General features: G+C 40.3%; 1 protein-coding gene across 3 annotated transcripts in view; it reads right to left on the bottom strand.

The window, feature by feature from the left end:
- Positions 1-557: 557 nt before the first annotated feature.
- The window catches only part of pde8b (phosphodiesterase 8B), an 88,368-nt gene continuing 71,648 nt past the window's right edge, over positions 558-17,277 (bottom strand). For all 3 annotated transcript variants that reach the window (XM_047373450.1, XM_047373451.1, XM_047373452.1), the window contains 3 exons: positions 12,132-12,299; positions 11,846-11,975; positions 558-4,592 (listed from right to left, as the gene is read on the bottom strand). In XM_047373450.1, coding sequence (XP_047229406.1) covers positions 4,483-4,592; positions 11,846-11,975; positions 12,132-12,299 — 408 coding nt within the window. In that variant the 3' untranslated portion in view covers positions 558-4,482. The remainder of the gene's footprint in view (positions 4,593-11,845; positions 11,976-12,131; positions 12,300-17,277) is intronic.

Raw genomic sequence — 17,277 nt, 5'->3', positions numbered from 1 at the left:
AACCTCAGGACATGTTTGACACAAACCAAATGCAGCATTCCAGGAAAATAACCTCATACCAACTGTGATGCATGGGAATGGAAGTGTCATGATTTGGGGATGCTTCGCTGCAGCAGGACCTCTACCATGTATCAGAGGGTGCTTGAGAAAAATGTGAGACCATCTGTAAAAAAGTACAGACACTAACCCTAACTGGAACCCGGAACTTGACAATCACACAAAACTCACCAGTATATCCACCAAGGACTGGCTGACAGTCAACAAATGAAAGGTCCTGGTTCTAGTCAAAGCCTAGATCTTCATCTCTTTGAGATGCTGTAGGTGACTTAAAAACAGCTTTACATGCAGGAAACCCCTCAAACATCTCACAGCTGAAAGCGAGGAGTGGGGAAAACTTTCCTTAGACTAATATCACTGGATATTCATAAATAAAACAATGTTCAATGTCTCTGTTATTTTAACAGAGATAAAATAACACATTAGATTAGACATAGACATATATGGGAAACTTTTCAGCCAGTCCTCTGAATGTGTTGGTGCCAGTAAGGTAGCCACTCAATAGTTAAATAATGCTTTATTCATCTCTCACATTACTTTTCTTGTTTTACAGAAAACATCAAAATAAGACATAATGTGGAGAGAGAAATACATGAAACTTTCAAAACAAACAAACATGGCAGATTTTAGGAAGCTGAACTGAAAAGCTTTAGCAATTATTCTGCATGAGAGTAAAATCTTTAAAAACACAGTACAGTTGTCACAGGGGACAATAATAATACCAATAATAATTTTCTCAAAAATAGATTTTCTTAGCTATATCTATATATCCATATATACTGTAGATTTTCTTAACTATATTTATATATATCTATATATAATTAAGAAAATCTATATATCTATATAGAGATATAGATATATGTCTCTCTGTCTATGTGTATATATATAAATATATCACTCGTTTTCATGTATAAATGGTGCAAAGCTCAGGATTGGCACGATCTCACAGTCACGGCCATCAGCGTTGTGGATGAAGGTGAAGCTGTTTGTGGTTCTGCCTCAGTAGACACAAAGCGAGGCTAAAAGACTCTGAATGCATAAAACATTCAACTTGCTGCTGCTGCTCAATGAAAAAATCATGGTTGTCTGGTGTGTGCAAGTTAAATATTTAGAATATCTCTCTAGACTAACAAAAGTATCCCCTCATGATCGCTGAAGGGAGCCATAAAACAATCCGAGCTGGTACTGAGTTTCGAATAAAAGGTAGTTTTACAGAGTGACACAAGCAAAGCACACCCCAGGCAGCGAGACATGACAGAATTAAGGCTTTCAAGTATGACCATGATCATCCATGAAGGGACAACAAATACAGTAGGTGAGTCAAAAAATGTTTGCCTAAATTATTCAAAACCCATGGCAAAATGTCATGATCACTGTGACAGAACCACTGAAGACAGATGTCCATACCTCACAGATGTATGTTTTTTTTTTTTCTAAAAAAAACACCTATAACACTTATGGCTTTTCTCTTGATTTTCGTTGTATAGAGAGCAGGAACCGATACAATGAAAATACTGTAGTGTCTGTGAAGATAAGCAAGATATAAGGCACCTATGAGGGAATCTCTGTGCCTTTGGTTAACACTGCAATGTGTAATCTATGGAGCCACAGCTCCTCCTAAATCACTTGCTAAGATTCAGACTCTAAACAAAAAACTGGTAATATATAATGACATCTTCTCATGGGAATAGAGGTTCATGGGTAGCTTTAGATTCAGCCACAAAATCACCATCACCACCATAAGATCTTCCTGCTGGCTTTAGCGGTTTCCAATACTTTTTCACCTTAAAAGTGACCAGAAGGTTTGTGGCTCTGTTGACCTGAAATTAAATAAATAAATAAATTAGTGAATCTTTTTTAAATTTCCAATCATAATCTAAGTAATTTCTTTACCACATTTAAGTGATGGGTTGATGTGCAAATATTCCTTATGTCCACCAGGGGGCATACATACCCAGGGTTTGATAAGGCTTTTTTTGTCTTTTGAATATTAAACTCAGATTTTTATTAGGTTGTGTTTCCAGCATCTGAGATCTTATTGGAGAAAAACCAAACATTTGTTTGTGACCTTAGTACAGATGTGTGACAAGCCTTAAAATTAATACATCTTTTACAGCAGCAGCATAATCTCACACCTGAAATTTAAGAGAAATCCAACCTTTAATTTAAGTACATTTATTCCGTGTGGAAAATAATGCCATATTAATGAATAATTGCTTTTACGAAATCAACAATGGCACAATTATGAGATGCCAACCAGCTGTTTGGGAGTGTTGCCAGAGCAAACCCATTTCTCTCCTACCTTCACACATGTAAACGTGTGGATTTAGCTAAATTCTACAGGGACTTTGCCTGGACCTGTGTGCTTTGGTCAGATCAGACTGATCTCTTTGGCAGCAAACACTACAGGCTTGTTTGAAATGAAACAAAGAATGAATATGTGGAAAAACATCATGTCCACTGTTATGTACAGTGGAGGATCTGTAATACTAAGGGCTGGTTTTATCACCCAAAGGCCCCGGGAACCTTACTAGAGCGGGTGACATCACAAACTCTTTTAAACACCCAAACTTATTAAATAAGTCTAAGCAGATGTTGCAACCGAACAATGAAATTGGATCCACCTCACTGACTATTTTACTCTAACTTCCTTTTATAACATAACCCTTGACATTCTGTTCTTCCTTTAAATTGTGCAAAACAAAAAACTATCAACCTTTGAATGGATTTCATCTCCATCGAGTGAAAGAAATAAGTTTGGAATAGAAATCGAAATTTAATGGTAGTGGAGCAAAGAATGAACACGATGTTAGCTTGATTTCCAGTGTTCCTGTGAGTCGCCTGAGGGCTAAAGGGCCATAAAATGCCTCGGTCTAAGCTAGAGAGATGGAGAAAAGATCCCTCTCTCTGTATGCTCCAAAACTGTAGAATGATATAGAAGTTCTGTTCTGTTGGAAACTGTGGGCTGTAAAAAGTACTTACTGTAGGAGGGCTGCTTACTGTGGCACTAGTGTTTTTGTTTAAAACATTTTATTTCTTATTAAGATATTTTATTTTCCTCAGTGAGTGAATGAACAGTTAAAAAGTTCACTGTGAGATTCTGCTGTTTAATAAAAAACACATCTAAAGCTTTTTCACATCTTTACCACAGGTGCCAATCAATTATCACCTGCACCTCCTTCGTGCGTTTTTTGGGCCACTGTGAGGTCCACCTCTTCCCCAAATTGCAAAAAAAAGCTTTGTCCGACATTGGCTTGGCTCCACATGAAATCAGATACATTTACTGTTCAGATGCTACCAATTCCTTTCTACAGTTAGTGTCACAAAGCTAGAAATGATACATTTACCCTGGTACAGTGCATTCTGTTTGTTCTTACATACAGACTAAACAAGGATCTCCATTGTCTTCATTAGCTGCTTTCACAGTGCACTAAAGACGGATTGGCTGCAAGAAGGTATAGCTGCAGATTATATGGTTATTAAATACTTTCTTTTAGCTACTTGACCTTAAAATCCTCACGACATACAGTACAGACCTTCGTTGTCAAGTTTTTCTGTGGGGCTGAACTTTTAGCACAGACTGGGACTGCACCCTGGTGCTTTGCTGCCGCTGGAGATTTGCTCTTGGAATCTGTTTTATATGGTCTTCCTGCTCAGGGCTACTAGGGGCAGAGGTTGCTTGCAGTTTGGTCCCGCACATGTGGTTTATTGTTTTGCAGCTATTAAGGATAAATAATTCGAGCTGAGCACCTTCACAAGTTTGGACAGGAAGTTTAGAGATGTTCCCTAACATCTACTTAGAAGCACAACCATTATAGAGATACTCAATTTTGGTCAAGCATGGTCTGGCTCTCATCGCTACTATTTCTGTTATAACAATACCCAGATATAAAATGACACAGTTGGTTTAAAGAAAAAAATAAGTGCCAAAAAAAGCAAACTGGAGCTCGAAATCCAAATGTCTTGATTTGCTAAAGTGCAGGTTTCTGGCATGTTGCACTGTATGGTAAAGATTGTCAGGTGAGCCATGAAGTCCACGCAGTATCAAAGAGGTGCCATAACAAAGTGGCAGTAGACAGTCAATTCAGGCTGTCAGATGAAAAGCTGTTTTTTGGTGGCAGAACACCACATTCAGCTGAAACAAGAATAGTGGCTGGGATTCAAGATGAGAACAGCGCCACAGTGCTCATCATTCAGCGATCTTGTCACTGTGAGGAGTAAATTAGTCTTTATTCTTGCCGTACGCCGCTCTGGCTCAGAGCTCCAGCATATGACAGCTAACTAATTGTTTTAGCGCAGGGCTGCGTCTAGTGTCCGACCCTGTTCAAGATGCCAGAGGAGAGGAGAGGAGAGGAGAGGAGAGGAGAGGAGAGGAGAGGAGAGGAGAGGAGAAGAGAGGAGAGGAGAGGAGAGGAGAAGAGGATGTCAAGAGGGTGGTGGAAGACGCAGGCTCTTGCACTTCATCTCATCCAGGTTCTTCCAGTACTTGTAGTTCTCAGACAAGTGTTCCATCAGGTTAGGGAGGCTGGCAAAGGCTGCAACAGAGAGGAGGAGGTGGGTAAAAATTAACCAAAATATATTAACACAGGTGCATCATTTGGTGGATTTAAAGAATAGTTTAAACCCCAATTACACAGTTTCATGTTTGCGTTGTCTTTTAACCTCTTAACCCCTGGGGTATATTTTCCCAAAAATGCATACTCATACTTTACAAGGCATTTCTCAACTTGTACAATGCCTAAACTGCTAATCTTGGTATCAACTAACAGATAGGTCCTGGAGGATGATGTGGATGTGAAAATTAGGGAGTAAATTATTCTGGACCTGAGTAATTGGGGTTTAAATGCCCAAAAAATAATTTCCCCCTAAAAAAAAAACAGATGTTTACATACAGAACTTCTTACTCTTACTGTGAAGAAGGAAATAAACACAAAAAATTGTAACTACAACATATGAGTGACATCTGTAGCCAGTTTGGTGTTTAGACTGAAACAAATCCTTGCGGACCCCTACTGTGCCACTTTGGCACACTTTGGCACAATTATTAAAATTTTTAATTTATCTTTGAAATTGAAAATGTGGGTTGCTATTATATATTTGGTCATAAACTACAGTTTAAAAAAACAAAAAAACAAAACAATTTTTATTGTTTCAGTACTCTTTATTTTCACACTCCAAATTCACATTCAAAACTATATATACAAACAAACTATAATGAAAAAGGGTGAATAGAGAAAATGAAAAACAGTTAACTTTGAATCATGCCACACTGCAAAACTGTTTTATAAGCAAGCTTCTGATTACAAGCCAAGCTTTTTCTGGGCATTTTGCTCACAAACGCTGCAGCACACTCTAACTTGTTCTCCTGCTCCACAATACAGATGCTCTTTCTGCACTGATGAAGATTGACCTGGCTCTGCATGCTGAATGCTTAAAGTAGCTACAACTGACAGCAGCATGACCTACTTTATGTAGAATATGACTAATAATTGTTTGACTACTTGGGGGAACTTATAAAGCAGTGAACATTTAACCCCAGAGGGTCAGTTGATCCTGAAATATGGAAAAAAAAATAAAACGATGCGGGAGCATTAAGAGCTACATGCATTTTGATACACATAACGGTACATTGTGTTCCACAAAATGCATTCCATTTCTTTAGACCTGACAGACATTTGTAATGCCAGGACACATATGACAAGGCAGGAAACTAACAGCAGCTTTAATATATTTGTTCTTTTGCAAGTTTAGTGCAGGTGAGGGCAATAAAATCCACAATTAATGTTAAATGTCTAATTAAACTTCATGTAAGCAAAATAAATTAAGTTCCTTGACGTTTTTTGTTTTTTTTTGTCCCAACAAAAGTTTTCAGACCATTGAACAAATTTTAAAATCAAATATAATCTGAGTAAATACAGAATGCTGGTTTCAGAATAAACTAACGTGGCACTATGTAAAAAAAATCCTAATAACTGTTTGAGCCAACCTGAACAGCAACAACTGCCATCAAATTTCTGTGATAACTGGCAAAAAGTCTTTTACATCGCTGTAGAATTTGGTCTACTCTTCTTTCCAAAATTGTTTGATTTTGGCCGCATTGGACAGTTTTCTGAAATAATTATAATGTTTAAGGTCATCCCATAGAATCTTAATCAGATTAAAGTCCAGACTTTGACTACTCCAGAACCTTGATTTTGTTTTTGGTGAGCCATTCAGTGGTGAATAATAAATTCTAGCCTTGACTGAGGCAAGCAAAGCCGGCCTTCTGGCCTCCTGGATGAGTCGTTGATGCGCTTTTTGAGTAATTTCAGTAGGTCCACCTCTCCTGAGAAGGTTCACCACTGTTCCATGTTTTCTTCATCTATGGATATTGGCTCTCACCATGGTTTACTGGAGTCCCAAAGACTAGGAAAAATGGCTTAGTATCCCTTTCCAAAGTGGTAGATGTTGATGATGTTGTTTCTCACCTGTTTTAGAGCTTCGAGGCATAGGCATACCATGTGGCTTTTTCAGATCCTTTAACCTACTTTCTAGTAAAACAGAATTAAATTAATTCATAATTTAAAAAGGAGGGTGGTTACTTTTTCACACAGTGTTATGATCCACAAGCGTTTGGTATTTTGGTTGTCATTTGTGTTTGTGTTTTGATAATTTCCTTGTTTATTATGTTCTTAAAGTCTTGTCTTATTCTGTTCAATTCCCTGTTCTCATTGTCGTTAGAAATTTGTTGCCTTATTAATTAATTTCTTTGTGATTAGTTTCTAAGGGAATTCTTGTGTTCTGTTCTCAGTACATCCAAATTTATTTCTCTTAGACCTCTGTTAGACTTTTCCCCTTGGTTTGTTAGTTTGGATCTTAGTTCAGTTCCATTTATGTGAATTAGTTTCCCTCCCTCCTTTTTCTTGCTTTCCTTCTGCCTCAGCTGCTCCGCATCATCCTGCATTATCATCCCCAATGTCATTCTCCACACTTCCCTCCATATATAAGGTCGCAACCAATCATGCTCCATGTGCTGTTCTCCATGTGCAAAGCCAACCTATAAGTTCTTCTTTTATTAATTAAAGAACCCCGTTCACTTCAGTCAGTCTCTGCATTTGAATCCTTCACTAATTTAATTGATCTAATGTAAACACCTGCTAATATATATATAAATAAATAAATGTAAATATATATGTGTGTATTTATTAATATAGCGAGATCTAGTCCGTCTTTAGTGTATTATTTTGAAAACCCTGATGTTGTGCTGGTTCTGTTTCCTGTTGGTGCGGTATGATTCATGCACATTGACTCTGGCCGTGCTCCGCCATCCCGCAAAAATAGACTGGTTGAATTAGATGGCCGTCCACAGGCTGCAGCACTTGTTGTCTGCCATCTGATGAAAGCTGACTTTCTTCTTCTGACTCGTCTGCTTCCTCTCTCTGATAGTGACTAAAACATATCTAAAGAAACATCAGATTCTTTGCTGATGTCTGTGTTGTCAGCCATTGTAACAGCCATCAGTTTACGTGCCGGGGCTCCCCTTCTACGTCATAAAAGAGTGCAAAGGAGTATTCTGGAAATGCCTTTTTAGTGAAATGTATGACCATATATTTCAACAACTTATTTCAGTGGCATGAATTTACTTTTTGAAATATTTTATTAATTTTTCCTTTCCATAAATGTAATTGAATTTATCATAAAAATTCGATGTCACAGACACTTTAAAATGCTAATAAAAGCAAAAAAAAAAAGCTACCATGAAGATGCACTTCAAGACTGTTAATAATGGGCTCACAAAACACTAAATGGTGTCAGTGAAATTAAGCTAAAACCCAATAGTGGACTTTATGAGTTGTGGAAATGTGTTTTTCTTTTTAAATAATCATCTTAAACATTAAAAGAATTTGGCTAAACCAGTTTAAATGTAGGGGAAAGGTTGTTGCTTTAATTGTGAGCCAAATCAAATCAACATGGAAAATAAAGTTATTTAACTGCTCACCTGGGAACACATCTGCTAATGAATCTGCCCTGAAGGGACGGAGTCAGTATTTCTAGGCTTCCGTTGTAACCAGCGGATATGTGGATAACAGACATGTGACCCAGGGCTGTGATATAGCCCTCATTTTACACAGAGTCTATATACTATGTATGCATCAAAAACTGCTCCCAAGGGATTAGGTGACAGCACTCAACTATAAACACAACAAACACATGAACAACTCAGCTACAAATGTTACTTAAAAAATAACTTTTCATGAATGATCTAAGATACCCAGTTCCATTCAGTCTACATTTATTGTAAATATTGCATCCTGTAGTTGGAGAACAAGCATCTCTTCTGTGGTTGTCATCCTGCTCTGGAAGAAAATGTGCTTGTGTTGTCAAATGTATGTGACTTGCTCATGCATGGTGGTTAATATTATGTACACTCTGCCATGTTGCTCTCACGTTGAAGGGCTGATGGGGTTGAGAGGTGTTCCTGCCTTTCTTTCTCACACATGGACCTTTCAGTCCACAGTGTCTGCGTTCCCAGTGTTCTTGCGTTCACTTGTTTACATCCTCCTTTCCGGCTTGCTAATGGCCCACGCTGCATCTGTGACCCCTGACATGAACTGACAGCGACCCTGGTGAATTGAAAGCAACTGTATGTGTCTTGTGTTTATGTATGACTGGAGTTCTAAACCAGTGCTCGTCCCTCCCCAGATCGAGTAATCATAAACCCCTTACCCCCGATATCCCAGCTAGAACTTTCCCAATTCCCCCTCCTATGACACTCCCACTAGCATTTGATGTCTTTCCGTGACATCAGAGCTGTGCTGACAAGTTTCCTCTCGGGGTTTGTATCAAGAGAGAAATTTAGTGGGAATAAGGAGCTAATATAAGCATCATGCAATTCCTTTCCTATTTTTTTGCTAGTCTTGCTTAAATAGGTTGGTTTCATTCATTATGCCTGGATTAAAAAAAACTACCAGTTAGGAAGTCTATAAGACAAGTTCTGTTTCCAGTAAAATTTCTTTATGTGTCACCACAGAGTGGTCTGTCAATCTATCTATCTATCTATCTATCTATCTATCTATCTATCTATCTATCTATCTATCTATCTATCTATCTATCTATCTATCTATCTATCTATCTATCTATCTATCTATCTATCTATCTATCTATCTATCTATCTATCTATCTATCTATCTATCTATCTATCTATCTATCTATCTATCTATCTATCTATCTATCTATCTATCTATCTATCTATCTATCTATCTATCTATCTATCTATCTATCTATCTATCTATCTATCTATCTATCTATCTATCTATCTATCTATCTATCTATCTATCTATCTATCTATCTATCTATCTATCTATCTATCTATCTATCTATCTATCTATCCATCTCCATACAGGGCCTTCATATTTAATCTCATAGGCCCATCCAAATTGTACATACAGTTAAGCCCAAAAATATTTATTCCCCTGGCGGATTTAGATTTAACATTACTTTAACTTGACTTGACGTCGCCCGGTACGGCGGAGCCGGGGTCCCACCCTGGAGCCAGGCCTGGGGTCGGGACTTGTCGGAGATCGCCTGGTGGCTGGGTTGCTCTTCGCACGACCCGGCCAGGCCAAGCCCGAACGAGAGACGCGAGGCCACCCCCCAGTGGGCCCACCACCTGCAGGGGGAACCGTGAGGGACCGGTGCAAAGAGGATTGGGGTGGCGGACGAAGGTGGAGACACCGCCGGCCCAATTCCCGGATGCTTAGGCTGGCTCTAGGGATGTGGAATCCTGGACACCTTCCTCGGGAGGTGTTCCAGGCATGTCCCACTGGGAGGAGACCCAGGGGACAGCCCGGGGGACAGCCCAGGTCACGCTGGAGGGACTATGTCTCTCGGCTGGCCTGGGAACGCCTTGGGCTCCCCCCGGAGAAGCTGGAGGAGGTGTCTGGGGAGAAGTACGTCAGGGTGTCTCTGCTGAGTCTGCTGAGTCTGCTGCCCCCGCGCCCCGGTCCCGGATAAGCAGAAGACGACGAGTACGAGTATGAGTATTATTTTAACTTAACTACAACGTCTGTTTCTTATTATGTCTGTCCATCTTTTGCATGTTTCCAATGGGAATTTTATCTTTGGTGATGAGAACTACAGTAAGTCTTTGAGGGTGGAAGGCCTCTTTGCCATCACTCAAATCTTTAGCTACCTCTACAGATTTTCCATCAGATTCTAGTCAGAACTTCTGTTGGGCCAATTAAAAACTTTAATATTACTTCCCGGGGTATGAATAATTTTGGGTTTAACTGTAACAAAAGTACAAAAGCAATTTGAGACATTTTTGATTTCTATTATCTGGTTTATGAAACGCTTAAGGCTGGGAAGTACAGATTTGATTTTAATTGAGCTTGACAACAAAACTATATTTTTCATTGCATTGCTGTGCTTTAAGTTTTTTAATTGTGCTTATGGCCAAATTTGTGTATACTGTCTAGCCATTGTTTGAAATGTCTTTATTGTCAGCAGGTTTCTTCATGACTTTGGTTTAACTCCTGATGCTTAATGTGATTTATAAAAAAAAATAAGTTTAGACATTCAGATCAATTTATATTATGCCTTGCCTAAAGATATTTATGCTGCTTGTATTTAGGGTGAATTGTTCTACAGAAACCAGCATCAAGCTATCTAACATTAAACAAAAACCAAAAGTGACAAATAAGAACTGTTCTTAATCGTTTCCCATGTGAATGTTGTCCCTGGAAACAGTAGTACCAACTCTGATTGTTTAGTTAAAAATTAAAGCAAAAATTAAAGCTGCCACACGGTGACAAGCCCTGCCATGTATGCTGGCATACATCTTATTCAGGTCTAAACATAGGAAAATTAAGGTGATTTTGTGATGTCCCGATCAGTTTTTTTCATATTAAATTATCAATTTAAGAATATATCTTTTCTGCTGAGCTGCTTTGTGTAACACTGTCACCAAGACAATCTACTATTAGCTTGAAAATTAGCTAAGTTAGCATCCCCAATAGCAAGTCTGCAGTGGGCTGTTTATCTAAAATGAATTGTTACCTATGTTGGTTTTAAAATAGGGTTCCCCTAAAAAGTGAAGAGTGGTGCTTCTCTGTTGTAGAATCCATAATTATCTCATTGTTTTTCATGTTAACCATTTTTAATAGCAAACGTGTTTCTAATAGGGAAAATGTTGGCGGAACCCCTCTCATTAGGCTAAAATATAAGGTGAACAGACAGCCTGTTGCAACAGGTGGGGGAGGGAAAGTTTTTCTCTACTCTGGCTTATCATTAAAAGGATTTTAAATCATAAAAACAGTATGACAGAACATTTTAATCATTTTGAAAAGATTTTTAAACCCCTTTTCTACCTTGACACCCTCCAGCAGCCAATGAGCAGGACCAGTTGGTTTTATAGAATGAAAATGCAAAACAAAGAAACAATTTGTTGGAAATAGCATGGCCATAATAACAAATTGATGTGGCTTTAGAGAAAAAGACAAGAACAAAGCATTTCAAGCACACGAGAATGTGAAACAACTCAGTGTAACTGGAATTGACAGAAGACATCAGATGGTTTTCGGAGAAACAGCTAGAACAAAAGCATGTGAGGAAGAGCCCTGAAGCTGACTTTCTCCAGAACAAGAAGAACTTTTTTTTCTTGGAAACCTGTTGGGTTGATCTCAATCTATGACTATGACCAGTTATAAGCAAGCTTCATCAATCATGTGGATATGTTTTAGTAATACAGATCAAAACAAACTCCCTGCAAATAAAAACACTAATGGCAACATTAAAAGGTTGTTCTTACCATCCCATGCGTCAAACATATCTGTGATGAAGTAGTCTATGAATGAGATCTGAGATTTGGGCACACTGCAGGTGTTCCTGTCAAACACGGGCATCACCACAGGCAGCCCTTGTCGCTTCTCCTCATCTGTCTACAGGAAAAGACAAAAACAACAATGAATTCCATTGTTTCAAGGTGAAACAATGAAGGTGATGATAAGAAACAAATGGCTGCCTCCTTTTAGGAACACAGTTACTGTTCAGGCTTTTGAAAAGCTTTGCTTATTTTAATCCAGTTTCCACCCTACCTGGGCAAAGTACTCTTCCGAGATCCGGCCTGCCCACTCAATGCAGAGCTCCAGAGGCCTGCAGGGGTTTGCCACATCTGCGCACTTGATAAGCATCCTCTTTATCAGCAGTCGGTTCTCTGGAGAGTTTCCGATGTTGCTTTGACCTTCGCAGTCACTGTTCATGCTCTGTTGAAATTATGAGACAGATATAAGCACCTTTATCAACGCAAATACAGTAATTCAGATGTTGAAACTTGGCGCTAAAACAGACCATGGCTAATCTGACAAGCACAAAGATACACCTACACAGAGTTTGGTGTTAGCAACTTCTTCTAACCAGTGGTTCTTTGTTGCGCCCTGGGCACCCCATCTCCCCTATCCCCCAACGACCACCCCAACTCCTTTTGTTTTTCACAATAGAATAAAGATCCCAATGATTGCAAACTAGCTTAAATCTTTTTTCAGGATTTGCTCTGTATTGCTCCGCTAAATTAAAGCAACTCACTTAAAGTGATGGAAAATTCAACATTTGGGTGAAGTATGAGTAAAAGGTGTTTCACAGGATCTATGTGACAACCTTTTTCAAATTTTTTTCAAGTTGCGAAACTTTCTGCAACCTGCAGCCTTTCATGTGAACTGGACTCAGAAGAAATAAAATACATGTGCTACTAACAGCAACTCCATGACTTGTTTTATATCCTGCAGTGAGCAACACATTCCCCTATGATTGCTGCAAAGTCAACGCCAGTGACTGTCCACTGTCTCTACATGCTCATCCAGGAGGAGTGACTGCTACAAATCTCTGACTCGATGCAATCTGCTGGGTTTCCTTAGATAGAAAAACTTTTTATCCAATTTGAATAAATAACTGAATCTGACTGCACTGTTCAATGGTTAGGATTAATTTATGGAGCTAAATTGGGGCCATAAAGTTTGTTCAAAAGAAATAAATTTGAACCTGAAAAATAAAAGTTTGTTCAAATGAAAAACATTTGAACCTGAAAAATTATTTTGAACCTCCCCCCAAAAAATGTGAAAACTGGAAAAAAAGGTTTTGCAACCGAAAAAAAAAAAATAACATGTGAAAGTGGAAAAAAAAAAGTTCAAAACTACTTTTCAGATTGAAGTTTTTTTTTCGCACTTGCAGATTTAATTTTTTCGGCTTTAAACTTCTGGCCCTGTTTTGGCGTGGGGGGCGGGGCCTCAGATCATGGGGGTGCGGAATCATGACTGACAGCTCAACACAGCGGCTGAACACCATATTCCCAGCTGTTGCATTCAGGGACCGTGGGAACTGGAATTATCTGTAATACATCATCAATATTCTATATATACAGGGGTTGGACAATGAAACTGAAACACCTGGTTTTAGACCACAATAATTTATTAGTATGGTGTAGGGCCTCCTTTTGCAGCCAATACAATGTCAATTTGTCTTGGGAATGACATAAACAAGTCCTGCATAGTGGTCAGAGGGATTTTAAGCCATTCTTCTTGCAGGATAGTGGCCAGGTCACTACGTGATACTGGTGGAGGAAAACGTTTTCTGACTCGCTCCTCCAAAACACCCCAAAGTGGCTCAATAATATTTAGATCTGGTGACTGTGCAGGCCATGGAAGATGTTCAACTTCACTTTCATGTTCATCAAACCAATCTTTCACCAGTCTTGCTGTGTATTGGTGCATTGTCATCCTGATACACGGCACCGCCTTCAGGATACAATGTTTGAACCATTGGATGCACATGGTCCTCAAGAATGGTTCGGTAGTCCTTGGCAGTGACGCACCCATCTAGCACAAGTATTGGGCCAAGGGAATGCCATGATATGGCAGCCCAAAACCATCACTGATCCACCCCCATGCTTCACTCTGGGCATGCAACAGTCTGGGTGGTACGCTTCTTTGGGGCTTCTCCACACCGTAACTCTTTCGGATGTGGGGAAAACAGTAAAGGTGGACTCATCAGAGAACAATACATGTTTCACATTGTCCACAGCCCAAGATTTGCGCTCGTTGCACCATTGAAACCTACGTTTGGCATTGGCATGAGTGACTAAAGGTTTGGCCATAGCAGCCCGGCCGTGTATATTGACCCTGTGGAGCTCTGGTGGAAACAGGAGAGTTGAGGTGCACATTCAATTCTGCCATGATTTGGGCAGCCGTGGTTTTATGTTTTTTGGATACAATCCGGGTTAGCACCCGAACATCCCTTTCAGACAGCTACCTCTTGCGTCCACAGTTAATCCTGTTGGATGCGGTTCGTCCTTCTTGGTGGTATGCTGACATTACCCTGGATACCGTGGCTCTTGATACATCACAAAGACTTGCTGTCTTTGTCACAGATGCCCCAGCAAGACGTGCACCAACAATTTGTTCTCTTTTGAACTCTGGTATGTCACCCATAATGTTGTGTGCATTTCAATATTTTGAGCAAGACTGTGCTCTTACCCTGCTAATTGAACCTTCACACTCTGCTCTTACTGGTGCAATGTGCAATCAATGAAGACTGGCTACCAGGCTGGTCCAATTTAGCCATGAAACCTCCCACACTAAAATGACAGGTGTTTCAGTTTCAATGTCCAACCCCTGTATATGTGATTGGTTTTGAAAGACAACATGCTTCACCAATAGAAGCAGCTTACGTGAATGCACGACATGCATCTCAGAGGAGAAAATATGATCTTGACAGATTTGCGCAGCATTTTAAGTCCGTGTTGGAGATTTCCCATGCTCTCAACATCAAGCAAAAGAACCGCCAGATTAAGCGGCGGGAAGGAAACCAGATGCAAAATGAGCCGGTATTTTCCGAATATCCTTGCATAATTAAGCCTGGACTTGTTTTCACATGGACTGGACTCGGGTTTCGGTCTCTGGTGCATTTTTGATTAAAACGTCTTTGGTCTTCATTTAGTGAAATGACTCAGCCAGGGGCAATCTGGCATACGGGGCAACCGGGGAAATCCCCAGTGGACCGCTGGCAGTTTTTAATAAGTGCCACTGTTTGTTTTAGTAGCCCGGGCTTTTTTTCTGATCTCTGCTCTTCATTGTCAGCTCAGCTGGCCGCCCTGCAGCGCATGTTCATGTGTTACAGATCAGCTGTTCGCCAGCGCGCAGCAGAGCTGATCTGCCTGACTGGAGCAGAGGAGAGGTTTGTCCGAGCACATTGTTGGCGGTGAGACCTCTCAGGGTTCCTCCGGTACTTGAACCCCAGAAGCGATCACACTCTATCTAACACTGACTCTTAAAGGAACGACTCTCAAACAGTTTCTAACTCCTTTAATCTAAATTAGGCAGAGGAATGATTACGGAGATCAGCGCTGAGGCTCCCATCTGGGACCGTCGCCATCTGTGAAAGGATGACGAAGAGCCGCGAAAGATCACATATAGTTTTATATCTGGCACTCCGATGCAATGGATGTTCACTCCCTCAGTGTTTATCAGTAGACTGTGTCACCATTGTGGTGTTTATTTGTTAGATTGTGTAGTAGTGGGTGTCCATCCTTAATCTAAGTGTGCTGCTGTATTCTAATCAAACCAGTTACAGCCTGCTCCACCATCAAACCCAGTTCCCCAGCCACAGGTCATTCATGACAAACCTTGTGCCATTTATCCTTGTAATGTGTGTCGATAAGCATTCTTGTCCTATTCTAACAAAAAGGAAACATGCTTATGCTTTATATCATTATGGTATAATTGAGAAAAACAGCTATGAGTCATATAAATAAAGGTTATCCCTAACAGGTCGATATGGCATAGTTTAGGGCACAATGGTCCAACAAAATATCAGAGCCCCAGAAACTGTCGCCTCTTGCGTACTTGATGTTGCGCTCGCCCTGTGCAGGGCAGTGGGCCGGTGGTTCAGCTCGTGGGGAACCCCTTTGCCCGTAAAGTGAACCACCTTCCAACTAAGCCAGCGGTCCACCGGGGATTTCCCCGGTTGCCCCGTATGCCAGATTTCCCCTGGCTGTGAGTCATTTCACTAAATAAAGACCAAACACGTTTTAATCAAAAATGCACCAGAGACCGAAACCCGAGTCCAGTCCATGTGAAAACAAGTCCAGGCTTAATTATGCAAGGATATTCGGAAAATACTGGCTCATTTTGCATCTGGTTTCATACCGCCGCTTAGTCTGGCAGTTCTTTTGTTTGATGTTGAGAGCATGGGAAATCTCCAACATGGACTTAAAATGCTGTGCAAATCTGTCAAGATCATATTTTCTCCTCTGAGATGCGCGTCGTGTATTCATGTAAGCTGCTTCTATCAGTGAAGCAGGTTATCTTTCAAAACCAATCACATATATATACAGGTCCTTCTCAAAATATTAGCATATTGTGATAAAGTTCATTATTTTCCATAATGTCATGATGAAAATTTAACATTCATATATTTTAGATTCATTGCACACTAACTGAAATATTTCAGGTCTTTTATTGTCTTAATACGGATGATTTTGGCATACAGCTCATGAAAACCCAAAATTCCTATCTCACAAAATTAGCATATCATTAAAAGGGTCTCTAAACGAGCTATGAACCTAATCATCTGAATCAACGAGTTAACTCTAAACACCTGCAAAAGATTCCTGAGGCCTTTAAAACTCCCAGCCTGGTTCATCATTCAAAACCCCAATCATGGGTAAGACTGCCGACCTGACTGCTGTCCAGAAGGCCACTATTGACACCCTCAAGCAAGAGGGTAAGACACAGAAATAAATTTCTGAACGAAGAGGCTGTTCCCAGAGTGCTGTATCAAGGCACCTCAGTGGGAAGTCTGTGGGAAGGAAAAAGTGTGGCAGAAAACGCTGCACAACGAGAAGAGGTGACCGGACCCTGAGGAAGATTGTGGAGAAGGGCCGATTCCAGACCTTGGGGGACCTGCGGAAGCAGTGGACTGAGTCTGGAGTAGAAACATCCAGAGCCACCGTGCACAGGCGTGTGCAGGAAATGGGCTACAGGTGCCGCATTCCCCAGGTCAAGCCACTTTTGAACCAGAAACTGCGGCAGAAGCGCCTGACCTGGGCTACAGAGAAGCAGCACTGGACTGTTGCTCAGTGGTCCAAAGTACTTTTTTAGGATGAAATCAAATTCTGCATGTCATTCGGAAATCAAGGTGCCAGAGTCTGGAGGAAGACTGGGGAGAAGGAAATGCCAAAATGCCAGACGT

This window comes from Girardinichthys multiradiatus, chromosome 8 (assembly GCF_021462225.1).
Source record: "Girardinichthys multiradiatus isolate DD_20200921_A chromosome 8, DD_fGirMul_XY1, whole genome shotgun sequence".
NCBI classification, from domain to species: Eukaryota; Metazoa; Chordata; class Actinopteri; order Cyprinodontiformes; family Goodeidae; genus Girardinichthys; species Girardinichthys multiradiatus.
The sequence above is the reverse complement of the archived record's forward strand: the minus strand, read 5'-3'. Positions and strand labels throughout refer to the sequence as shown.